The sequence below is a fragment of the Amblyraja radiata genome, chromosome 9, assembly GCF_010909765.2.
Source record: "Amblyraja radiata isolate CabotCenter1 chromosome 9, sAmbRad1.1.pri, whole genome shotgun sequence".
Taxonomy (NCBI): domain Eukaryota; kingdom Metazoa; phylum Chordata; class Chondrichthyes; order Rajiformes; family Rajidae; genus Amblyraja; species Amblyraja radiata.
The window spans coordinates 22,195,575-22,222,422 of record NC_045964.1 but is presented as its reverse complement, the minus strand read 5'-3'; the positions used below and the strand labels follow the sequence as shown (position 1 = coordinate 22,222,422).

Here is a 26,848-nt window from a genome sequence, read left to right as displayed (position 1 = left end):
TAAAACACTAGTAATACTTATCTACTATTTTTTTTAGAAATAATGATAGAAAAAGAATAGAACAGTTATAAATCATTAAGAGAGTGATTAAATAATAATTTGATTATATATAAGAAAGAAAAGAGAAACGAAAAAAAAAAAAAAAAAAATGTTATTAACAATACATATTGTGGTTTTTCATTTTTTTTTTTTTTTTTCGTTTCTGAATCCAAGGTCTGAACTGTATACAGTGCGGGGTTGGGGGGTGTTTGGTACTCCAGGAGTCAGGAATGTGAGTCAGCTTGCATCTGGAGCCAGGATCCTGAGCACTTGCATATTTTCTCTTAATTTATACATTAGATTCACAGGAGAAAAAAATTATTCTACTGTGTAACATAAAATAGGTTTTCTTGCATGTGAAATGAAATAACATCCAGTGGTCTGAAAAATGTGCTATTCCAACACCACTGTGGCCCAACGGTGCATGATTATTGAAGCCTTATTTTATATTAAGTGAAGGAAATACAATACAGATTTCTCATGTCATGTTCTCATTGTTATGTAAGTTTTTTCATAAATTTGCCCATAATTCTGATGAGGACTGCAGACTCAACATATTGATTAATGCTGTACACGGATGCTGCCTGGCTTGTTGAATTCCAGCATTTCCTGGCGTATTTTAGATTCCAAGCAACCAATGTTTTTTTTATTTTTCTATCTACAATACCCTACTTATTACTAGCCACTCATCTTTTCCTCATAAATACCTTCTGTACTGTCCGATTTATCACTACCCCATCGTCGACATTGGATTTTATCTATGGAACTGTTGTGCTGCAATGCCAAGAACTATTTTCTGCACTCTATCATCCCCTTTGTTCTACCTATTGTAGATGAGTTTGAATTGATTGTCTTTCAGTATTATACAGTGACCTCCATAATGTTTGGGACAAAGACCCATCATTTATTTATTTTTCTCTGTACTCCACAATTTAAAGATATGCAACAACATTCTAAACATGACTACTTTCATTTACATGACATTGATGTGTCCCAAACATTATAGTGCCCTGAAATGAGGGGACTATGTATAAACACTTCTGCTATGGCCTGGGCATGTATGACTGCTGAAGGTACTGGCTCACTTATCTTCATTGATGATACAACTGCAGATGGTAGTAGCATAATGAATTCTGAAGTTCATAGACACATCCTATCTTTTAGTTTAGTTTAGAGATACAGTGCAGAAACCGTCCCTTCAGCCCATCATGTCCATGTCGACCAGCGACTCCCGCACATTAACACTATCCTACACCCACTAGGGTAAATGTCTTACATTTAACAAGCCAATTAACCTACAAACCAGTACGTCTTTGACATGTGGGAGGAAACCAAAGATCTCAGAGAAAACCCACGCAGATCACAGGGAGAACGTACAAACTCCATACAGACAGCACCTGTAGTCAGGATCAAACCCAGGTCTCCGGCGTTCTACCACTGCTCCACCATGACCACCCAAGTTCTGCTCAAGTTCAAACAAATGCCTCAAAATTAATTGGCCGGCAATTCATTCTACAGCAACACAATGATCCCAAACATACTGCTGAAGCAACAAAGGAGTTTTTCAATGCTAAAAAATGGTCAATTCTTGAGTTGCCAAGTCAATCACCCGATCTGAACTCAATTGAGCATGCCTTTTATATGCTGAAGAGAAAACTGAAGGGGACTAGCCCCCAAAACAAGCATAAGCTAAAGATGGCTGGCAGCGCATCATCAGAGAAGACACCCAGCAACTGGTGATGCCCATGAATCGCAGATTTCAAGCAGCCATTGCATGCAAAGGATATGCAACAAAATTTCGAAACATGATGTTTCGGGCCGAAACCTTAAAGAAGGGTTTGTCTATTTCCTTCGCTCCATAGATGCTGCCGCATCCGCTGAGTTTCTCCAGCACTTTTGACTACTTTCATTTACGTGGCATTGCTGTGTCCCAATGATTATGGTGCCTGAAATGGGGGGATTATGTATAAACACTGCTGTAATTTCTACATGGTGAAATCAAAATGTTTTAGAAATGGCTTTTATTAAAATCTGACAATGTGGACTTTAACCACGTGTGATTTCAGAGACAAATAAATAAATGACGGGTCTTTGTCCCAAACATTATAGAGGGCACTGTATATCTGATCTGTTTGGATAACCTGCAAAACAATTTTTTTCACCACACTTCATGACAATAACAAAACTAAACTTTTCCACAATTGTAGCATTATTGTTGGCTTTGTAAATATCATACTTTATGTAATTGCAGCTCTAGTTGTTCATTTTGTACTTAATGTTTGACAATTATAGAATCTTCCTTTTTTATAAATGCATGATAATAATACAATAAACAGGTTACTTATCAAATGCAGCTAATCTATCTATTCTATACATAACTAAAACTGATCGTGTTATCTTCCGCTTTGCGCCGTCATTCTATTTGCGCAAAAATGGTCGGTGGTAGCGCTACGATTTTTCGCCAGCTTACTCACCATTCTCCTCTGCTGCGATTGCACCAAATTTCATTCCAATAGGGGGTCTAATGTAAAAGTTAGCGAGGTTTAAAAATTGCGCGTGCGCAGATCGATCTACTTTCCTGCCAATCGGAGCTGCGTGGATTGGACTTTTCTCCTGTCACTCCGTGGGAGGCCCAGCCCCTTCCTGCGCCATCACATCTTTATTGGAGCTCAGGGACGCTCTGGATGGCTGGGGGAGATTTCCAACCATACACAATTTTCGGAGGGAGCGGAAACGGCCCAACGCGGAGTCCGAGATGTCGCCAGATGGAAAACGAGACTAATCCCGGCGGAGAACATCCAGCTGTGAGTCCTCCAGCCCTTACCCTATGGTCCCCCTCGCTGGCTCCTGCCTCCCTCCCCGTGATGTCCCCCGACTTTTCTCCGAGCTCTCTCCCCCCCCCCGCCTCCACACAACCTCCCACACGCCCTTCCCCTCTGCCTCCACACCCCATCCACCCCGCCTCCACACCCCCCTCCCTCTCTCCACACACCCCTCCCCCCCACACAACCCCTTCTCCGGCTCCACAACGCTCACCGCCCCCCTCCTGCACAAGCCCCCCTCGCTCCCCTCACACCACTCCCCCACAACTCCCTCCTTCCTCCCACAAACCGCCCACACCCACCCACACACCCCTACTCCCCGCCCACACCCTTCCTCCACACCCCTGCCCCAGCCCACACACCGTCCCCCCACACCCCTCCCCCAGCCCACACACCGTCCCCCCACACCCCTCCCCACCACAACCCCCTTACCCTGCTCCCACACCCCTCCCCCCCCATAACCCTCCTACCCCCACCTCCACACCACAACCCCCCCGCCCACACCCCCTACCTCCACTAACTCCCCGCCCACACACCTCTCCCTGCCCACAAACCCCTCCCCACAACCCCCACCGCCCACACCCCCTGCCCCTCACCCCTCCCCCCACATCACGCCCCTCACATGACCCCTTGCCCCCGCAACCCCTCCCACCCACACCCCCCCCACACAACCCACCGCTCCCCGACAAACCCCTTTTGCCCCCCACAACATCCACACACCCCTACCCCCTCGCCTACACACCCCTCCCCCCTACAAACCCCCCTTGCCCCCACAACCCCCCAGAACCGTACCTTGCCCCACAGCCCCTCCCCCCTGCCCACTCACCCCACCCACACCTCTCCCCCCCACAACCCCTCCCCCGCCGACACATCCCACCTCCACCCCACAACCCCCCCGCCCACACCCCCTCCCCCCACATCCCCCACCCACCCAAACCTCCCTCTGCCCGCACACTCCACCCCTCCACTACCCCCCTTGCCCCCACACACACCCGCCACCCCCCACACTCACACCACCCCTCCCCCCATGTCCTCTCCCCCCTCTTACACTCACCTGCCCCCACACACCCCCCCCCTTCCCTTTCTCACATGAAGATGAGGGGGAGTGCTGGGGGATGAGGGGAAATGAGCCGCGCCTGCACAGTTAGGGGCTATTGGTGAGTGGTGGAATATTGCGTTGGGGCAATGGGTTGCGTTGGGGGAACGGGTTAGTGGTGGAATATTACGTTGGGGAATGGGTTGCGTAGGGGGAGTGGTTGCATTTAATGACAATTAGAGCAATGGTCAACAGAAAGATGAAGCCATAATGTATCAGGGTACCCCAAATTCCACCGACCCAATCGAAAGCCCATATTTCTTACCATATCCATGCATGTCACTGCTAACCTTACGGATCCTTTTAATTTCTAGGGAAATGTGGGCAGCTAGGTCAGTGATATTAGAGGATTTATCAGAGATATAGATGCAATACTCTTGTTCTATTATAGCACAGGTGCCCCCGTTTTCTGCCAAGATAAAGTCTAATGCCATACGATTTTGCAAGACCATAGTGCGGATAGCAACCATTTCTGCTGAAAGAGATATCATAGTTGTCTTTGCATCTGCTAGGGCTCCGACAGTTGCATTAGCCATTGCTTCTATGGCAGAGGCCATATTGAGCAACTCCCTAGCTGACTTGGCTGTCCCGTACATGGGGAAAGCGATCATCCAAAATCTCTGTGCTTCTGAGATATTCCTTTTATCTCTCAGAGTTCTAGTTATCTCTGCAAGATCCTGGACCATCCTCATATGGGGAACAATATAGGCTAAATAGTAGCACCCGTTCCAGTGGTTGTTTTTTCCCCACCTCCTTTCCTAAGTGCCGTAGTCTCCTGGTGGCATCCCTGGCAACCATGGATATGCCCATAACCCACACACAAAGTATGTTCCATTCACTGGTCGTGGTGGTCCCTGAGGAGAGATTGTGGTGCATGAGCTGTTTCCCAAATGTACCCCTTTTTCTGGGTAGTTGCAGTGACATGAGGTATTTACTGGTATACGGGGGTTACTTGTTATTCTCAACCAAGGTATTTTCCATACCCTAGGTTCATTTGCCTTCCATCCTGGTTTAAATAAGGGTGTGTACCATCCTTTAAAATTATTATACTTGGGTTCCCTGTGCTTAACAGTTCCATTCCCATGTGCTTGTGGGTTCATTTGGCAATGGCTAGATGCTATGATGTTGCGAAAACAGAATAGGGCCACCCTTTCAGTCATATTTAGGGGTATTGGCACTAGTGGTATGCCTCCCTCGCTGTTTTGGGGAACCTGAGTGCACACCCAACAGTTGCTGCCATTCGAGTGAACTCATAACTCATAGACAAGAAGGTGTTCACCAGGTCATCTGGGTCATTCCCATGACCAGCAACAAGATTGGTAGTGTCTGTACCATCATGTTTTTTTTCCCCTTTTCTTTTTTATTTAAGCCCAATTTTTTTGCAATTGGTGAGATGTATCCAGCGAGAGTTGTTTTCGACTTTAACAGCGGTTGGTGTGGTTAGCAGTACTTGGTACAACCCTTTCCAGTATTCGTACAACTTTTTCCGATCCCAATTTCGTATCAGCACTGTCACCTGGTTAAACCTTTTTTTCCCCGAGTCTCCGTCAGGTAATGGCCTCTGTGATTCCTTCACCTGTATTTCCTAGGCTGTACTTGATCATCTAAACCTGGTGTTAGCTGGTACCTTTAATATCTAGGCTAGCCTAGATTGGCCCAAGGGCCCATTTTGGGGGTCTGGTAGGCCCAATGCAGCAGATAATGTTTCTGTCATTATATACGAATTATTTTTTTTATATATATATGCATATATTTATGTGTGTGTATTTATACATATAATTGCCTTTATGGTTTATATACATCATCTGACAAATAAGATAAAGAGAAATAGTGTTGCTTTAAATCAAAGTTGCTTATGATCCAAGAGAAGGAACTTCGAGATCTATTTATCTCCAACTTGCCTTTCACACACAAACGAAACACATATATATTATATATGACAAATTTAATGTTGTGCACGATGTGTGTTAAATCAATACAATCACAAAGGAGGGGACTGGGGAGGAATGATGGGAGGGAAATGGGCAGAAACAGGTAGATTAAGCAGGGGGGAAACATTTAAAGATAAAATTAACTAAAATATGTGAAGGGATAGATGACACTGTTCCCCTACACCGCTGATTACACTGCGAGCGGCATAACGGTGATCGCGTTTTGCATTCAACGATGGCGTCCGTGGCGCTCCGTTGCGGCCTACACCTCAGTGCATGGGATTGCGCAGGAGTGGAGTATCTTGCTCCGCTCTATGATCTTTGAGGCCAATGTTGTGCGGGACCAGGGCTGCGTCTGCGTCTGCGTCTGCGGGGCGGTTGTTGGTTGCTGCGGTGGAACGGGCCCGGGCGCCACGGATCCGGGATGGCCGCCCGCGTGTGGTTGGAGCCCGGCTACAAGTGCCTGAGCGACGAGCCGGTGCGGGTGCGGGTGGGCGGTTTGTCGCCGCTACAACCGGTCACCATGAGGGCCAGCCTGAGCGACGAGAAGGGCGAGACTTTCGGCTCGGCGGCTTTCTACCGGGCGGACGAACGGGGCGAGCTGGACCTGAACCACTCGCCATCCCTGGGCGGCCACTACACCGGCACCGAGCCCATGGGGCTCTTCTGGTCGCTCACCCCCGTCAAACCTTTCAGTCGGCTGGTGAAGAGGGACGTGGCCGGATCGCCGCTGCGGGTCCACATCGAGGTGTTTGACGGGCACGACGGCGACGCCCAGGAGCGGCCCCTGGCCTCCTGTGTCAATGAGCGGTGGTTCATGAAGGAAGGGGTGACCAGGATCCCGGTCAGAGAGGGCAGGGTCCGCGGGGTGCTCTTCGTCCCACCCGGTAAGACATCCGTAGTACTTAGTTCACCCGGGTGAACGTTTCCTGCAGCTGCCGCTCGACTACTTGTTGTTTTGTTCTGCTTCCACTTTAAAAGTTGCGAAAAATATTGGAAAACTAAACACTCGATCTCCAGCCAGCAGTCCAATCGCTGCAGAAGTATTTGGACTTAAAGTTCTACTTTAAGCATTGCCCGTTAATAAATCCGTTGGGAGCATAGTTTGGGGACTATTTTCCCAACATAATCGTGAAATTATATTTTCCCAACATAATCGTGAAAGTATATTTTCCCAACATAATCGTGAAATTATAGGGGGAGGATCAGGGCCGGATTTAGATGAAGAGAGGCCCTAGACTATTTCACTTGTGAGGCCCCCCCTTCCAATCCCACACCCCCATGACTACCCGACAGTGACAGTGTGACACTTTTAGATCCTACTGTATCTGCTTTTAATCCTGTCATCAAACAGTTGGTTTTAAAATACATATTGGATTCACCGCGGATGCTTTACCTGGATCGTTGTTTGAAGCTCCGGAGTGTTGGGCATGCTGCTTCAACATCAGAGCTGTGGTTTGCGGAGTTTCCAGCCTCGGGCCGCGCTGATTTCAACATCGGGGAGCCCTGGGATCCCTTTGCCGAGGGCCGCCAGCGTGAATCTTCGCCCAGCTCAGCCTGTAGGAAGTGGCTGATTCGGAAGTCCAAGCCGCTGAGAATGTTCTCCCGTTCCAACGTCGGATGGTGACCCCAAATTTCACTGCATACCTCAAAGGCATCAGACATTATCTCAATACACCTTACTGGGATTAATCTGGGCTTCCTCTCTCATCAATTGGTAGACGCATTTCAAAGTCTGTGGGGTCATGGTCCAAGGATAAGTAAGAGAAGGTGTCTGAGAGTTGGCGCGTGGCCTCAGCCTTGTGGAGATTGGCTCGCCAGACTACCACGGCACCTCCCTTGTCGGCAGGTTTGATAACCCAGTCTGGGTTGTTGCGGAGTGAGTCGATGGCTGTACGTTCAGGGGGGGAGAGGTTAGAGTGAGACAGGGGTGTGGAGAAGTTGAGGCGGTTGATGTCCCGCCGGCAGTTTAAAATAAAAAGGTCTAAAGCCGGAAGATGGCCATGGGTGGTGAAAGTGAAAGTACTGAATTCTGTTGTGCAACAAAAGTTTTTCACTGTACCTCGGTACGCATGACAATAAACTGAACTGAACTGTTGTCATACCACAGGAACTCAGATGCTTCAGCATTACTGCATTGCTGAGGTGTGTTGAACAAGAGGTAGTTTAACGATCTGGGAGAGGAACCGAGTCTTTCTAGAGTTAGCTTCACCCTAAAAAAAACGGACTTATCTGATATCTGACCGACTCCTCCCGTGAAATTGGCAAACACCAAAGAATGCTTTGGCTGATTCTGACACGGAACTAACAGATTATGGTCACCAGTGCTTATGTCACAACTCTGAAAGCTTCAGATGAAGCCTTGACGAACATCAAACTTGAAAAATCTTGCTCCACATCACGAAGAGAGAGAAACTGATCCTCCTGGGATACATCAGGGTTGGCAGCCATGCAATTCATTAGCACAGTGCATAGCTTAATGGGCCTGTCCCACTTGGGCGACATTTGTGCGTCATTTACGCGACAGCCTAAAACTAGTTGGCGCATCGTGAGGTGTGGTGAACAGAGCTCTCACAACCTTTTTTCTCTGTTTCCAGCGGGCAACCTAGGCAGCTCTTTTGGTTGCCAAATGACAGTTTAGGTGGTCATTTAAGACGGCTTGCATGACGCGTGCGATAATGTGCTTGGACGAAGTGCGTAGTTACCAGTCGGAATTTTGCTCAATGAAGCATTCACATATTATTTCTGTTTCAAATAAAGTCACAAACTAAACATATTCACCAATCAAGACATGATATATACCACAATGACATGCAGAAAAATTATAATACAGTATCTCAACTCTTTTTACAAGTTGCAATGAATGCAATTTCTATTATTTCTTTCCCCTTCCAAACAAAAATGTGGTTGGATTATTCAGCGTATGATCAACCTCGGTGAGACCAAGCGCAGGCTTGGCGATCGCTTCGCACGACACCTCCACTCAGTTCGCAATAACCAACCTGATCTCCCGTTGGCTCAGCACTTCAACTCCCCCCCCCCCCCCCCCCCCCCCCCCATTCCAAATTCGACCTTTCTGTCCTGGGCCGCCTCCATGGCCAGAGTGAGGCCCACCGCAAATTGGAGGAACAGCACCTTATATTTCGCTTGGGTAGGTTACACCCCAGCGGTATGAACATTGGCTTATCCAATTTCAGGTAGTCCTTGCTTTCTCCCTCCTTCCACACCCATTCCTAGCTCTCCCACAGCCTACTGTCTCCGCCTCTTCCTTTCTTTTTCCCACCCCCCCGACATCAGTCTGAAGAAGGGTCTCGACTCGAAACGTCGCCTATTCCTTCGCTCCATAGATGTTTCCTCACCCGCTGATTTTCTCCAGCGTTTTTGTCTACCACCCATTCACACAAGTTGTGTTATCCCACTTTCCTCACCCACTCCCTACACATTAGGGGCAATTTTACAGAGACATGTTAACTTACAAAGCCAATGTGTCTTTGGGATGTGGGAGGAAACCCACACGCTTGCAGGGAGAATGTGCAAATTCAACACAGACAGTAGCCGAGAACAGGATCGGACACAGATCTCTGGCGTGTGAGGCAGCAAGTCTACCAGCTGTGCCACCATATTTTGTTTTCCAACACACAAAAAATTATACTTCATAACTGTTTACTAAAAAAAAGAAACTATCCATATTCAGTCTTAAATCTCTAAGTGAGGCTATGTCCCCCTTTACAGCTACTGTATGTTTCAATTCAGTTCAAGACTATGGGGCAGTACATTGGCCATAAAGTTGCTGCCTAAAAGTGCCAGACCCAGAATTGATCCTGAATATGGGTGCTGTCTGTATGGAGTTGCTCCTTTTCCCTTTGATCGCATGGGTTTTCGGGTGCTCTTCTTTCCTTCCACATTCCAAAGGTGTGCAGGAACCTTTTTCAGACCCAACCCAAAACGTAATATTTTATTTTTGTTCAGAGATTCTGTCTGACCTGTTGAGTTACTCCAGCTTTTTCTGTCTCTCTTCAGTTTAAACCAGCATCTGCAGTTCCTTCCTACACACACAATACTATACGATAGAACTTTATTAATCCCAGGAGGGAAATTGTGTGTATGTGTGTGGGTATATGTATTACACACACACACACACATATATATATAATACTTATATATAAATATACACTTTTTTCTCGTTTATAACAATGTTGACACGGTACAGTGTTTACATATTCTGTTGTGCTGCTGCAAGTAAGGATTTCATTGTTCTAACTGGAACGTGAGAGAATAAAACACTCTTGACTCTTGACTTAAGTCGCTAATGTGTGGGATAAAACTAGTATTGGTGATCGGTGGTCAGCGTAGACTCAGTGGGCTGAAGGGCCTGTTTCCACGCTGTATCTTTAAATTAAACAAAAAACACTAGAACCAGAGGGAGCCTAAAGAAGGGTCTCTACCCGAGACGTCACCCAATTTCTTCTATCCGGAGATGCTGGCTGCTCCATTGAGTTCCCCCGCACAATTAAAGCATGGAATAGTCTTCACCCTACCATAGTTGCCCAACCAGACACAACTAAATTTAAGGTAGCTCTTTTTTCCCGAACCCTTTTTTGCTTAAGTCCAAGTCAAGAGTCATGAGAGTTTTATAGTCATGTGTCCCAATTGGACAATGAAATTCTTGCTTGCTGCAGCACAACAGAATATGTAAACATAATACAGAACAAGAGATAAAAGTTCAGTGTGTCTATATACAGTAGACCATATATATACACAATAAATAAACCGATAAAGTGCAATAGGCTGTTATTGTTCAGAGTTTGGTGGTGGACCCTCCACCACCTCCAGTTTAAATTCCATTTGGAATATTTTTGGAGGTCCAGGAAACCAAGAAGCAAGAGTTAATCCAGAGAGTTACTCCAGCTCCAGGGAGTGGTTCTGCATTGGTTTTCAGCGGTCTCAGCGATGCAACGACCGGACACCAATGGCGGCCAGATCTCCCACAATGCAAAGGGAGGGAGAAAGTGCCCGGTGCCGACCAGTTGCCGTGGCAGTGCGCATGTGCAGGGCGGCCGATGATGTGCTGGCCGTGGTTGTGCGCATGTGCAGGGGGAGGATGTGCAGGCCGTGGCAGTGCGCATGTGCAAGGTGGCATGCCGTGCCGGTGGATGAGGAGCGGCCGGAGAGTGGAGACCCGGACATGGATGGTGGGCGGAGACGGAGAGTGACAGAGAGAGAGATAGAGAGGTGAACGGCAGGTGTCGCGGGTGCTTGCCAAGCCGGGTAAAATGACACGGCTTTTAGGTTGCCCAGCGGGACTTTAGGTGGCCATTGGCACCCAGGCAACCGTGAATTTCGAGCCCTGGTAACGCGCGGTGCTTCCCCTTCGCCTCAGGATTTTGGAATGTTCAAAATCCTGGGCGACATTAGGGTGTCTCATGTCGTGCGCCCTGTCACACGCTGACGTATGCTGCCCTGCGGGTGACACCCGGTTGGGGTTAGGGACCACAGATGGGGTGTAAAATATTCTTTGTTCAATGCATGGATTTTAAACATTAATATATTAAAATTAATACAATAAAATCAATTTGTTCCGTTTAATTTATAGATGTATTGGTCCGCTTCCAGATCCGATCACCGTCTCTTTTCACAGGGATGGATTCAGTGAGTGTAGACTGAACTCCCCTCTTCCCCCCCCTCCCGCCCCCATCCCTCCTTCTCCACTCCCCCCTACCCTTCTCCCCTCCCCTCTTCCCCCCCCCTCTCCCACCCCTTCTTCCCTTCGCCCCTCTTCCTCCCTTCTCCCCGCTCCACTCTTCTCCCCCTTATCCACTACCCCCTCTCCTCACATCCCCTTCTCCTCCTCTCCCTCCCTTGTCCCATTCTCCACCCCCCCCCACTTTCCCCGACGCCCCCCCATTTGTGGACCCAGCCTGCGACCTGCGATCCCCCGCACACTATCCCACACACGCTAGGGACAATTTATACAAACCTGTGTGCCTTTGGAGTGCGGGAGGTAGGAAACCCTAGCCCTAACCCTAGCTTCTGCCTGCTCCTCATGTGAACTAAACTATTGGCCACGAGTTGGTAGTGGGATCTAGCTGTCACAGGCTAGGTCCACAAATGGTACATGGACAGGAAAGTCTTAGTGATACGAGCCAAACACAGGCAAGTGGGACTCGCGTAGATGAGATAAATGGTCCCTTGCATGTGTGGGACAGTGTGCGGGGGATCGCTGGTCGCAGGCTGGGTCCACATATGGGGAGTTTAGGGAAAGTGGGGGGGGGGGGGTGGAGAATGGGGGAAGGGAGGGAGAGGGGGAGAAAGGGGATGTGAGGGGGTAGTGGATAAGGGGGAGAAGCGTGAAGAGGGGGAGGGGTAGGGGAGTGGAGAGGGGGGAAGAGAAGGAGGGGAGGGGAGAAGGGTAGGGGGAGTGGAGACGGAGGGATGGGAGGGGGAGGAGAGGGGAGTTCAGTCTACACTCACTAAATCCATCCCTGGTGATTGGATCTGGAAGCGGACCAATACATCTTTAAATATAACGGAACAAGTGACATCTTTTCATCTGCACAATTGATTTTATTGTATTAAATTTAATATATTAATGTTTAAAATCCATGCATTGATGGAAGAATATTTTACAGCCTCAACCCTAACTGGGCGTCACCCGCATGACAGCATACGTCAGCGTGTACGTTGTACAACTTGACGGTTTTACGGGTGTCAGTCACTGACGCTCCGCAGTCGCCCAAATGTTGCCCATGTGGGACAGGCCCTTAAATGTGAAAGGGGGAAAGTTCAAACTAAATTGTGAAACTTTTTTTTTTTTTACACAGAGTGAGAAGTGCCTGGAACATATTGCCAAGTAAAGTGGTGGAAGCAGTTGGGGTGGGAGATTGCAACCTTTACGTGGTCCGCCCTGTTTCAATGAATGCAATCAACCTGGCGTGCACAATCAAATAAGATCAAATAGAACAAGTTGTCCGACAACTTTAGGCTGTGCACGCCATACGCAAGAAGAAGTGGAAGCAGATATAGAAAGATTTAAAAAGGCATTTAGACAGCCAGATGAACAGACAAGGAATGGATAAATATAGGCAATGTGCAGGCAGATAGAATTACCTACCTTGCCCCAAGCCTTAACAAAGTGGTGCAATGAGAAATTCAATATCAAAGCCCTCAAGAATTCCACAAAGGCTGTTCTTCTCAAATTGTACTTCAGAGACAGTTTCCAGCTAATGCACAGCTTATGGGCTGCCTTGAAGTCCTCCAAATTGCCACCTGTAAAGACACTCTTGGCTTCCTTACTAAAAAGGATTTTATTCTATATCCTGAAAAGGAACCGAATTCCTCTATAAGCTTTAGTATACTTGGAATGCTAACTTAAGAGTTGGTGATATAAAGTAATACATCTGCATATAATGATATTTTATTATTGGAATATTTAATGTTATAGCCGTGAATATTCGGATGTACTCTTATACTTTCCGCTAAAGGTTCAATCGCGAGGGCAAATAACAGGGGTGATAATGCACAACCCTGTCTATTGCCCCTGGATAGTTGAAATTTAGGTGAGTACCTGATTAGTCAGTATTCTGGCAGTCGGCTTGTCATATAGCAATTTTATCCATGAAATAAAATTTTCTCCCAACTGGAATTTTTGCAATACTGTAAAACTTACTAAAAAGGATGGCGATTGGTTTGATATTAATGACCTAAAAGCAGAGCAGGACAATCCAAAAGGTTGGTGTGTACCTGGAGAATGTAGACACCTTTTCATTGCTCAGAAGTCACTGGTGTGCGAAGGCTGACATCAGTGATGAAAGTCACCATTACCTTCAATGTGTCAGCACAGCATTTGGTCAGTTGTGGAAGAGGATAATTGAATGTCAAGGCTTCATACCCAATGCATGGTCCATGGACGTGATCCATGCCTTTATATGCTTCTGTGACCTGTGCTATCCAAGTAGCCATTTCTGGACACTGGAAAAGCATTGGACATTCTCCAAAATACTCAATTTCACTAGAAGTTATGTGAACTGTTGTTTGTAATCTCTTGCAGACTAACATCACCAAAATTAGTTATTCTAAGTAAGCTATATTGAGCAGGCCTTTATTTGCATTCTTGATACCCAACGCCCAAAATATATATTCTGTTCCAAGCATTGACGTGCCCAAAGCATTGGTATATATTCTACATAGCTGAGGCCTAAATACTGACCCTGCAGGTTCCCCTTGTCACTGCCAGCCATCTATCTATTTCTATTCATTGTTTCTTGCTTAATACTTGGTAGACAGAGATCCAAAAGATACTGTCAATTTCAGTAATAAATCACTTGTGATATTTGTATCTTCCAGGTGATGGTCCCTTTCCCGGAATTATTGATATGTATGGGTCAGTCGGTGGAGTGGTTGAGCACAGAGCTAGTCTCTTAGCAAGTCGTGGATTTCTGACATTGGCTCTAGGATATTTTGGATACGATGACCTTCCAAAGGATTTTCTTAACATTGATCTTGAATATTTTGAAGAAGCTGTGAACCTTCTGAGGCACCATTCAAAGGTAAGATTCCTTATGATCCATTTAGAAAATAACTTGAAATATAATTCTTCAAAAAAGTGGAGGAAATTATCAACTTGTTCAATGCAAAATGGCGCAATTTGCACAATTTTCCTTGCCACCATGTGTAGTCAAGTAACATATTGGAAGAGGCTAAAAAAATGTCAGTTCAGGAAATTCTGCAGAATATAATTCCAAGACATTGAAAACAATCAAGGAAATCCTTGTGGAATATCACTGGTCAAAAAAACTGAGGGACTGCAGTGAGCTCAGAATTAAATTGACATGGCTGCCATTCAACCTGAGGGCTTCTCGCTATCCTTGGGCATGCTTAAGGGTGGCGGGGTCTGATTTCATGGTGTTTGGACGCAGCAGTCCTGGCATGATCCTGCTCCCCAGACCTGGCATATTTTAAGGAGTGGTGTGTCCCCTACTACGTGCAAGAGCAATTCATTTTGGCTATGCTGACTGCAGTCTCCATTCCACTCCAAGCCAATGCAATGCTTACACTTCAGGAACCACACACTCACAATAGCTTTGAAATGAAGTACCCTGAGGCTTTGTTCTTAATAGCTGGCAACTTCAATCAGGCTAACCTCAAGAACGTGCTTCCAGAATGCTATCAGCACATCTTCTGCCCAACTAGAGGCCCAGATTCCTTTCCCAGACCGTACTTTGGTTAATCTAATCACCTGGCTGTGCTCCTACTCCCTGCTTACAAGCAGAAACTGAAGCAGGAGGATCCGATACAGAAAGTTGTGTAGTGCTGGTCTAAAGAAACAGACAAGATCCTTCACAACTGCTTTGAGTTGGTGGACTAGTCCATTTTCAAAGACTCTGTGGTTAACCTAAATGATAATGCCACTGATGTCACTTACTTGATCAGCAAGTGTGTAGAGGACTGTGTACCAAAGAAGATGCGATGCGTTGTAAGGTAAGGTCCACTCCCTGGTGAAGTACAAGTCTCCAGTGTTAAAGTCCAGCAATCCCAAGCAGTACAAGAAATATATCTACTACCTTTGCAGAACCATTAGGATACCAAGTGGGAACTCCAAACCAAGCTGGAATCCCAAGGATGCTGTAGATTGTGGAAAGGCTCGTACACTATAATGGGCTCCAAAGCAAAGGCAGACACAATCGCTGGTAACAATGGGTCCCATCCGAATGAGCTCAATGCATTCTGCACAAGCTTTGAACAGGTCAGAGGAGGAAGGTCATGAACTCCGACAGTCTCAGGTGCACCTGTACCAATAGTTACTGTGGCATATGTTACATCGGCATTCCTGAGAGTGAATCTGCAGAAAGCAACTCGCCCAGATGGAGTTTATCGCTGTGTCCTCTGGGTCTGTGTGGATTAGTTGGCAGAGGTACTGACAGACATCTTTAACCTCTCACTACTCCATTCTGAGGTGCCCACCTGCTTCAAGAAGATCATTATCATCATGGTGCCAAAGAATACTGTCTAGTTCTAACATTTACCATGATGAAATGCTTTGAGGGACTGGTGATGAGACAAACAAATTCCTGCCTCCCAGCCAACCTCGATCAACTACAGTTTGCTTAATGTCAAAACAGGTCCAGAGCAGATGCCAAGTCTGGCTCTAAATTCATTTCTGGAACCTATAGGCAACAAGGACTTCTATGTTAGGCTCCTATTTATCGATTATAGCTCCGCGTTCAAAACATAATCCCATCTAAACTTATGGGTTTAGGAATCAGTACCCAGCCAGAACTTCAGTCACAACATCCTTCAACTTTGAAATTGTGGCAATTAACACCATTCAAGGGTGCAAACAAGCCCTTGATTTAAAAACCAACATGTAAAACTCACTTAAATATGGTTAATTTGTGTTAAGACTGCAGATCTAGAGAATATAAAGTTAAAATCTAAAGATAAAAGGGAAGACTGCAAATGCTAAAGATCTGAAATAAAATTAGAACATGCTGGAAATAGAAAATCCAGCAACATCTGTGGAGAAAGTTACAGTTAACATTTTGGGCTGATAACATTTCATCTGAACTGGTAAATATTAAAACTACTCTAAGGTTACTCTGGCTTAATTTACCAGAAGCAAATACCATAAAGTTGAAAAAAACCCCCAAAGTGCTAAAGTAACTCAACGGGTCCGACAGTAATTCTGGAAGACGTGGATAGGTGATGTTTCTGTAGAGTTGATGATTTTAACATGTATGTGAATTACCTTTTAAGGTTAAAGGTCCAGGAGTTGGAGCAATAGGAATATCAAAGGGAGGAGACCTAGTTCTTTCAATGACCACGTTTATTCCGCATGTGATAGCAGCGGTCAGCATTGGTGGATGCAATGCAAATACCTTGGGTAACTTGCATTACAAAAACATCACTCTTCCAGGCTTGAGATATACATGGGACCGGATAAAATTTAGTGACTTAAATCTTATTGATATCTCTGAAGTGACAAATAATCCAAAGGATGAAGAAAATAAAGATTGCATCATCCCATTAGAAAAGGCTGAGGGTCATTTTTTGTTTGTGGTTGGAGAGGATGACAAGAATTGGAACACACCTCTCTTTGCTCAGCAAGCTGTTGAACGACTGAAAGAAAATGGAAAAAATAACTATGAAATTCTGACTTATCCAGAGTCTGGACACCTCCTGGAGCCTGCATATTTTCCATTCTGTTATGCCTCTTTTCATCGGTTGGTAGGGCTACCTGTGATATGGGGAGGGCAAATGAAACCACATTCAATAGCCCAAATAGATCTTTGGCCTAGGATCCAACGATTTCTAAGAAAACATCTGGAAAAACAAAGCAAATTGTAAAAATATCTACTTCAGGCATTATCAAATCTGGCATATGATTGTTTGGAAAAATGATAATCTGGGCACCGTGTTCCCTCATTACTCTGCAATGTGAGCCACTGGTCTGGAGTACGTGATGTATGTGGACTGTGGCAGAATCCAAGGTCTGAACTATTGGGCGGGGGGGAGGTGTTTGGTACTCCAGGAGTCAGGAATGTGAGTCAGATTGCATCCGGAGCCAAGATCCTGAGCACTTGCATATTTTCTCTTAATTTATACATTAGATTCACAGGGGAAAAAAATATTCTACTGTGTAACATATGAAATGGAATAACATCCAGTGGTTTGAAAATGTGCTATTCCAACACCACTGTGGTCCAAGGGTGCATGATTATTCAAGCCTTATTTTATATTAAGTGAAGGAAATACAATACAGATTTCTCATGTCATGTTTTGCAAACAACCTTTTGACAGTGCTCATTGTCATGTAAGTTTTTTGCCCATAATTCTGATGAAGGCTGCAGGTGCAACATATTGATTAATTCTGTACACGGATGCTGCCTGGCTTGCCGAATTAATGCATTTCCTGTCGTATTTTAGATTCCAAGCATCCAATGTTTTTTGGGGTTTTTTCTATCTACAATGCCCTACTTATTACTAGCCACTTATCTTTTCCTCATAAATATCTTCTGTACTGTCCGATTTATCACTACCCCATTGTCAACATTGGATTTTGTTTATGAAACTGTTGAGCTGCAATGCCAAGAACTATTTTCTGCACTCTCTCTTCCCCTTTGTTCTACCTATTGTAGATGAGTTTGAATTGATTGTATTTCAGTGTTGTACAGTGACCTCCATAATGTTTAGGACAAAGACCCATAATTTATTTATTTGTCTCTGTACTCCACAATTTAAGGATATGCAACAACATTCTAAGCATGACTACTTTCATTTACATGACATTGATGTGTCCCAAACATTATGGTGCCCTGAAATGAGGGGACCATGTATAAACACTGCTGCTATGGCCTGGGCATGTATGACTGCTGAAGGTACTGGCTCACTTATTTTCATTGATGATACAACTGCAGATGGTAGTAGTATAATGAATTCTGAAGTTCATAGACACATCCTATCTTTTAGTTTAGTTTAGAGATACAGCGCAGAAACCGTCCTTTCGATTCCCGCACATTAACACTATCCTATGGTAAATTTCTTACATTTAACAAGCCAATTAACCTACAAACCTGTATGTCTTTGGAGTGTAGTAGGAAACCAAAGATCTCAGAGAAAACCCACGCAGATCACGGGGAGAACGTACAAACTCCCTACAGACAGCACCTGTAGTCAGGATCGAACCCGGGTCTCCAGCGCTGCATTCGCTGTAAGGCAGCAACTCTACCGAAGGGGACTAGCCCGCAAAACAAGCATAAGCTAATGACTGGCAGAGCATCACTAGAGAAGACTCCCAGCAACTGGTGATGTCCATGAATCGCAGATTTCAAGCAGTCATTGCATGCAAAGGATATACAACAACATTTTGAAACATAACTACTTTCATTGACATGACATTGCTGTGTCCCAAACATTATGGTGCCCTGAAATGGGGGGGACTAGAAACACTGCTGTAATTTCTACATGGTGAAATCAAAATGTTTAAAAATGGCCTTTATTAAAATCTGACAATGTGCACTTTAACCACATGTGATTTTTATCTATTACAAATCTCACATTGTGGAATACAAAGACAAATAAACAAATGACGGGTCTTTGTCCCAAACATTATGGAGGATACTGTATATCTGATCTATTTGGATAACCTGTAAAACAATTTTTTTTCACCACACTTCATGTGACAATAAAAAAACTAAACTTGTCTGCAATTGTAACATTATTGTTGGCTTTGTAAATATCATACTTTATGTAATTGCAGCACTGGTTGTTCATTTTGTACTTAATGTTTGACAATAATGGATTTTTCCTTTTTTTAAAGTGTATGATAATACAATAAATAGGTTACTTATCAAATGCAGCTAATCTATCTATTCTATACATAACTAAAACTCTGATCTTGTTATCTTACGGTTTGCACGGTCATTCTATTTGCACAAAAACGGTACGCGGTAGCGCTATGTTTTTCGCCAGCTTACTCACCGTTCTCCTCTGCTGCGATTGCCAGTTTCATTCCAATCGGGGTCTAATGTAAGAGTTAGCGAGGTTTTGTAATTGCGCGTGCACAGATCGATCTACTCTCCTGCCAATCGGAGCCGCGTGGATTGGTCTTTTCTCCTGTCACTCCGCGGGAGGCCCAGCTGCGCAATTGCGTCTTTACTGGAGCTCAGGGACGCTCTGGATGGCTGGGGCAGGTTTCTAATCAGACACAATTTTCGAAGGGACTGGAAGTGACCCAACGCGGAGACAGAGATGTCGCCAAACGAAAAACGGGACTAATCCCAGCAGAGGAGAACGTCCAGCGACCAGCGCCCGCTGTGAGTCCTCCAGCCCCTTCCCCTCTGGTTCCCCTCTCTGGCTCCTACCCTCCCCGTGATATCACCTCTCCCCCTCACCTCTCCCCCTCACCTCTCCCCCTCCCCTCACCTCTCCCCCTCCCCTCACCTCTCCCCCTCCCCTCTCCCCCCTCCCCTCACCTCTCTCCCCCTCACTCCCACCCTCTCTCTCCTCCCCTCCACCCCCACCTTTCCCCTCTCACCCACCCTCCCTCTTCTCCTCCTCGCCACCCCCTCTCCCTCTTGCCCCTCTCTCTGTGTCTCTGCCCCTTCTCTCTCTGCCCTCACTCTCTACCCCCCCCCCCTCTCTGCATGTGACTGCAAGTTGGGGGCTATGTGTCAGTAGATAGGGTGGTTATGGGGTAAAAGGAGCAAATTAATAATATTAATATAATATCAAGGGGGGTAATTAGCGTGAGTGCGGGGGGAGGGGATAGTTAGTGTGTGTGACGCTGCATGCCGCCTCCCCCCCCACAACCGCACATTGGGGTAACAGACCCAACGGATCTGCACTTGGTCTAGTATATTACTAAAAGTCTGATCTTGACCGCTTTTGACTCGCTGTGGTGTGGTTTCCTAGAGAACGCCGCCACCTACGGCTGTCATTTTTGGCCACCTCGCTCAGAGCCCCCATCCGCCTTCCGGGACCGGAGGATTTTTCCTATTGAAGAAAAATCAGAGAGATATTAATGTTTTTTTTAAATTCCCCAATCTCTCTGCTGCCCCCGCTGGCGGCAAGGGGGGGGCGGGACTATAAAACCCGGAAGTGTGGTCCCTCACTCGGTCTCTGCCAGACCCAAGAAGCGAGAGGGTCACGGCTCTCTGAGCTCCGAATAACACTGAACGCACGTCTACTGAATTTTGGTTGTCGGGTGGCTGCTGCCCAATTATTTGCCTCGCCTTTTTAATGAGTTTGTGTTCACAAAATGAATTTTGGTTGTCGGGTGGCTGCTGCCCAATTGTTTGCCTTGATATTTAACGAGTTTGTGTTCACAAAATGAATTTTGGTTGTCGGGTGGCTGCTGCCCAATTGTTTGCCTCGCCTTTTTAACAAGTTTGTGTTCACAAAATGAATTTTGAGAATTTTATGCCTGATTATTGTGTTTAAGTTCAAGATTTGGCTGCCACCCAGATTCTCCCGTTTGTTTCATTTTGAAAATAAATTGTAACAAGCCTGCAATATGTCAGCTTTTGATATTTCCCAAGGTGTTTATTTTGCCTGGGAAGTCATGTGTAAAATGTTATTTACATGGCATACCCCACAGCCTAAAATAATTACATATGCCAATTATCTCCCATTCATAACCCATTTTTATGTTTGTATTGACTCACTGTCCACTAAAGGAGTCTTGTATTAGTTCTATACCACAATGAACAAAAACTTTGTCCACAGAATGTGTTACATTTTGAAATTAATTGCAGATCATTATTTTTTGAGACTGTCTGGAAAGAAAGCTAAGCCTACAAAGTAAATGTCTGGTTCTTCACAATACAATTATTGCCAAACGTTAGTAGAGTGAAAGATGATAGGCAGGTTTTATATTTTCTGTTCTCATTCCCTCATTTAAAATGTCCTCTTCACCTAAACTAGAAATATAGGAACATAATAGCACTCATATCCGTTCTATAAGCAAGCTCGGTATTCTGACTGCGCATGTCCAGGTCATAGGTCACTATGGATAAACATTGGACTGACTCTAGACTCTGGTCCCGACCACGGGGGGAAATGGAGGAGGACTGGCCAAATTTTGTGCCTTCCACCACAGTGATGAATGCTGTGGTGGATGTTTGTGTTCAATTTTTATTGTTTATTGTGTGTTCTTTCTCATTGTACCGCTGCTGACACATTCATTTCACTTGCACTTTATGTGCAATGTGACGAATAAAACCGTATTGTATTGTATTGGATTGGAGGGTGCAGATTTGCTGTGTGTTATCTTTGGCTGTCAGACCTTCTTTCATTGAGTGCTTTATGCTTCGTGCTGCTTCGTGGGGTCGGGGTCCATGGTCGGGCGCGTTTCTCCGACGCTGCCGCTGGGCTGTCCCCCCCCCCCCCCCCCCCCCCCCCCCCACAGGGGTCCCGTCCCCATCCCCGTCCCCGGAGGTGTTGGGCCGGCTCCAGCCAGGCTCCGCTCAGGCTCCCGGGGGGGCCGTCCAGTGGCCGTTGGTTTGCCCCCTCGGTGGAGGGCATGTAATTACAAACATTGAGTCCTTCGGAGCTGGGATAGGCAATCAGTTCCACTGGAGCTGCTTGTAGTCTTTAGGCATTAAAGGCCCTGCTGGCGCTCACGGTGGCACAGTGGTAGAGTTGCTGCCTTACAGCAAAATGCAGCTCCAGAGACCCAGATTCGATCCCAACTACGGCTGCTGTCTGTATGGAGTTTGTATGTTCTCCCCGTGATCTGCGTGGGTTTTCTCCGAGATCTTCGGTTTCCTCCCACACTCCAAAGACGTACAGGTTTGTAGGTTAATTGGCTTGATTAATTGGATAAAAATGTAAAATTGTCCAAGTTGGCGATATGCAGAGTACTGCCGACTACAAAATTCAGAAGGCTGGTGGAGGGCGTTGAGACTCAGACGGAGAGGTTTGGTGGAGGCGGGGGCCGAGCGCCGGATACCGGCGGGGACGCACACGGGGCACCGCGGCGGGCCAGGCAATATCTCCGGAGAAGGGTCTCGACCGGAAACGTCACCCATTTTTCTCCGGGGTTGCTGCCCGTCCAGCTGAACTGCCGCAGCACCCCGCGCGCACCCCCGCCCTGGAAGGGCAGCATCCCCGGAGAAAAGGAATGTGTTCATCAGGAGTAGGAGCGGGGCCGGGCTGGAGCAGGCGTCTCTCACCCAGCACCGGTCTGTGGGCCGCCGCTCCAGGGTCTCTCCCCCCCAGGCGGGAACGGGACACCGGGGGGGGCGAGAGACGGGGCAGTCCAGCGGCAGCACGGCTGCGATCGCGGTGCCAGGGACACGGGCTCAACCCGGGCTGCGGATGAGCCCCGGGTCCGTGTGCGCTCTCCCCTGCCTCCCACTTTACACCCGCTCTCCTGCTACCTGGCACCCCCATTCCTCAGATTAAATATATTTTTACCCATTAATCATGAATAAAGATAAGAATTTACATACAGTTTATGCAGCCACGCTTCGTTCACTTTTTCTTTATAGCGACAAAATCCCATGATTCCTTGTGTTTTTCAGAATACCGAACTCGCTTATTGTAACTATCTCAGTAATATCAACCAAAGATACTAGAGGAGCAAGATAGACCACTAGGCGAAAAATAAAAAAATTAAAGGGTATTTGATAAAAGTAAGGTTCGCCAGTTATTCGTGGAAAGAGAAACAGTCAACGTTTCGGGCCTGCGACTCTTCTTTCGACAGAGATTTACCAGACTTTATCTTTCCTGCCTGACAGCCTGACCGTTTGATTTTCCCTAGATTTTTTACAGGTATATCAGATATCCGGAATGCGCATTTTTTTTAATTTTTCAGGTAAATTTGAATCTGAATAATAGATTGTTTATAGATTGGTGGGCAGTATTGAGAGATGGTTAATATAGAACACTACCAAACTCGGTCCAGCACGGCCAATTAATGGTATAGAAAGTAACTACAGATGCTGGTTTATGCCGACGGTGGACACAAAGTGCTGGAGTAACTCAGTGGGTCAGGCAGCAACTGTGGAGAATGTTGCGGGCAGGGCCGGATTTACGTATATGCTTGACAAGCTTAAGCTTAGGGCTTCGAGATCTAGGGGGGCCTCGTAGAGCTGAATTTACCACTAGGCTTCATAGGCTGAAGCCTAGCGCCTCGAAATCTAGGCGGCTTCTGGCCAAAGCAGGACACCTGCCGTTCAAGTCTGGGCGGGGCCCCCCTCTCTATCTCTCTCTCTCTCTCTCTCTCTCTGTCTGTCAATTTCCGTCTCTGCCCGCCATCCGTGTCCGGGCCGCTGGGTCGCCGCTCTCCGCTCGCTCCTCATCCGCCGGCACGGCAGGCCGCCTTGCACATGCGCACTGCTACGGCCAGCACACCCTCCCCCTTGCACATGCGCACAACCACGGCCAGCACATCATCGGCCGCCCCACGCATGCGCACTGCCACGGCAACTAGTCGGCACTGCGGACTTTCTCCCTCTCTTTGAATTGTGGGAGATTTGGCCGCCATTGCTGTCCCGTCGCCGCCTCACCGCGACCGCTGAAAACCAACGCAGAATCACTCTCTGACCTTGGATCTGGAGTAACCCTGGAGTAACTCTTGCTTCTGGTTTCCTGGTCTTCCATAAATATTCTAAATGGAATTTAAACTGGAGGTGGTGGAGGGCTGAACAATAACAGCCTGTTGCATTTTATCTGTTTATTTATTGTGTATATCAATCAATCAAGTTTTATTCGTCACTTGCATATGTGCAACTGAAATGAATTTGCCAGCAGCGGTACAATAAAAAAGAACACGCAATACACAATAAAAAATTTAACACAAACTTCCACAACAGCATTCATCACTGTGGTGGAAGGCACAAAATTTGGCCAGTCCTCCTCCATTTTCCCCCGTGGTCGAGACCTCAACCCTCCGCAGTCGCCGCTGCGGGTGTCCAGATGTGCAGACAGGTAAAAGTCCAGGTAAGTCCTGAATCGGTGCCTCCCCACCGGAGACCGCGGCTTCAAGATGGTGTAGGCCGCAGGCCGGCGGTCGAAGATCTATATATATGGTCTATGGTATATAAACCTGAACTTTTATCTCCTGTTCTGTATTATGTTTACATATTCTGTTGTGCTGCAGCAAGCAAGAATTTCATTTCCTATCTGGGACACATGACAATAAAACTCTCTTGACTTGGACTTAAGTAAAAAAGGGTTCTTGGGGAAAAAAAGAGGTACCTTAAATTTAGTTGCATCTGGTTGAGTAACTATGGTAGGGTGAAGACTAGGCAATGCTTTAATTGTGTGGTGGAACTTCATGGAGCAGCCAGCAACTCTGGATAGAAGATATTGGGTGACGTTTCGGCTAGAGACCCTTCTTTAGACTCCCTCTGGTTTTAGTGTTTTTAGTTTAATTTAAAGATACAGCGTGGAAATAGGCCCTTGGCCCACCGAGTCCACGCCGACCACCGATCACCCGTACACTAGTTCTATCCCACACATTAGCGGAGTAAGTCAAGAGTGTTTTATTCTCTCACGTCCCAGTTAGAACAATAAAATCCTTACTTGCAGCAGCACAACTTATATATATATATATATGTGTGTGTGTAATATATATACCCACACACGCACACAATTTCCCTCCTGGGATTAATAAAGTTATATCATATAGTATCGAGTGTGTAGGAAGGAACTGCAGATGCTGGTTTAAACTGAAGATAGACACAAAAACCTGGGGTAACTCAACAGATCAGACCGAATCTCTGGACAAAAGGAAAATATTACGTTTTGGGTTGGTTCTGAAATAGGTTCCTGCACACCTTTGGAATGAGGAAGGAAACAAGAGCACCCGGAGAAAACCCATGCGATCAAAGGGAAAAGGAGCAAGCTCCTTACAGACAGCACCCATATTCAGGATCAATTCCGGGTCTCTGGCACTTTTAGGCAGCAACTTTATGGCCAATGTACTGCCCCATAGTCTTGAACTTAATTAAAACATACAGTAGCTGTAAAGGGGGACATAGCGTCACTTGGAGATTTAAAACTGAAAATTGATATTTTCATTTTTTTAGTAACCAAAGTTATCAACATATAATTTTGTGTGTGTTGGAAAACAATATATAGTGGCACAGCTGGTAGATTTGCTGCCTCACACGCCAGAGATCTGTGTTCAATCCTGCCCTCGGGCACTGTCTGTGTTGAATATGCACATTCTCCCTGCAAGCGTGTGGGTTTCCTCCCACATCACCAAGACGCATTGGCTTTGTAGGTTAACTTGTCTCTGTAAAATTGCCCCTAATGTGTAGGGAGTGGGTGAGGAACGTGGGATAATGGAACTTCTGTGAATGGGTAGACAAAAATACTGGAGAAACTCAGCGGGTGAGGCAGCATCTATGGAGCGAAGGAAATAGGCGACGTTTCGGGTCGAACCCTTCTTCAGACTGATGTGAGGGTGGGGGGGGACGGGAAGCAGAAAGGAAGAGGCGGAGACAGTGGGCTGAGGGGAGCTGGGAAGGGGAGAAGAAAGCAGGGATTACCTGAAATTGAAGAAGTCAATGTTCATACCGCTGCGGTGTAAACTGCCCAAGCGAAATATGAGGTGTTGCTCCTCCAATTTACGATGGGCCTCACTCTGGCCATGGAAGAGGCCCAGGCCAGAAAGGTCGGAATTGGAATGGGAGGGGGATTTGACGTGCTGAGCCACCGGGAGATCAGGTTGGTTATTGCGGACCGAGCGGGGGTGTTGGGCGAAGCGATCGCCAAGCCTACGCTTGGTCTCACCGATGAAGAGCAGCTGACACCTGGAGCAGTGGATGCAGTAGATGAGATTGGAGGAGGTGCAGGTGAACGTCTGCCGCACGTGGAAAGACTGCTTGTGTTATTGAATGGAGTCAAGGGGGGAGGTAAAGCGACAAGTGTAGCATTTCCTGCGGTTGCAAGGGAAAGTGCCAGGAGAAGGGGTGGTTTGGGTAGGAAGGGACGAATTGACCAGAGAGTTACGGAGGGAGTGATCTCTGCGGAAAGCCAACTGGGGAGGGAATGGGAAGATGTGGCCAGTGGTGGGATCCGATTGGTAGACAAAAAAGCTGGAGAAAATCAGCGGGTAAGGCAGCATCAATGGAGCGAAGGAATAGACGATGTTTCGGGTTAGTGCAAACTGAGTGGAGGTGTTGTGCGAAGCGATCGCCAAGCCTGCGCTTAGTCTCACCGAGGTTGATCATACGATGAATAATCCAACCACATTTTTGTTTGGAAGTGGAAAGAAATAATAGAAATTGCATTCATTGCAACATGTAAAAAGAGTTGAGATACTGGGTATTATAATTTTGCTGCATGTCATTGTGGTATATATCATGTCTTGATTGGTGAATATGTTTAGTTTGTGACTTTATTTGAAGCAGAAATAATATGCTTCATGGAGCATAATTCTGACTGGTCTCGACTCAAGATCGACTGGAATTATTGCAAAGGAGGCAATTTTGCTACCGCTATGAAGGTAA

General features: G+C 46.4%; 1 protein-coding gene and 1 long non-coding RNA gene across 2 annotated transcripts; both read left to right on the top strand.

The window, feature by feature from the left end:
- The first annotated feature begins 213 nt into the window (after positions 1-213).
- On the top strand, positions 214-17,503 carry LOC116976864. Its single transcript, XR_004413062.1, has 2 exons — positions 214-244; positions 17,400-17,503. It is a non-coding gene; the product is annotated as an uncharacterized LOC116976864 (long non-coding RNA).
- On the top strand, positions 6,187-17,248 carry LOC116976863 (acyl-coenzyme A thioesterase 1-like). The gene is made up of 3 exons (XM_033026862.1): positions 6,187-6,775; positions 14,232-14,434; positions 16,641-17,248. Exons 1-3 carry the CDS (start codon positions 6,313-6,315, stop codon positions 17,229-17,231), a joined length of 1,257 nt encoding a protein of 418 aa, XP_032882753.1. The 5' UTR covers positions 6,187-6,312; the 3' UTR covers positions 17,232-17,248.
- Positions 17,504-26,848: the final 9,345 nt, after the last annotated feature.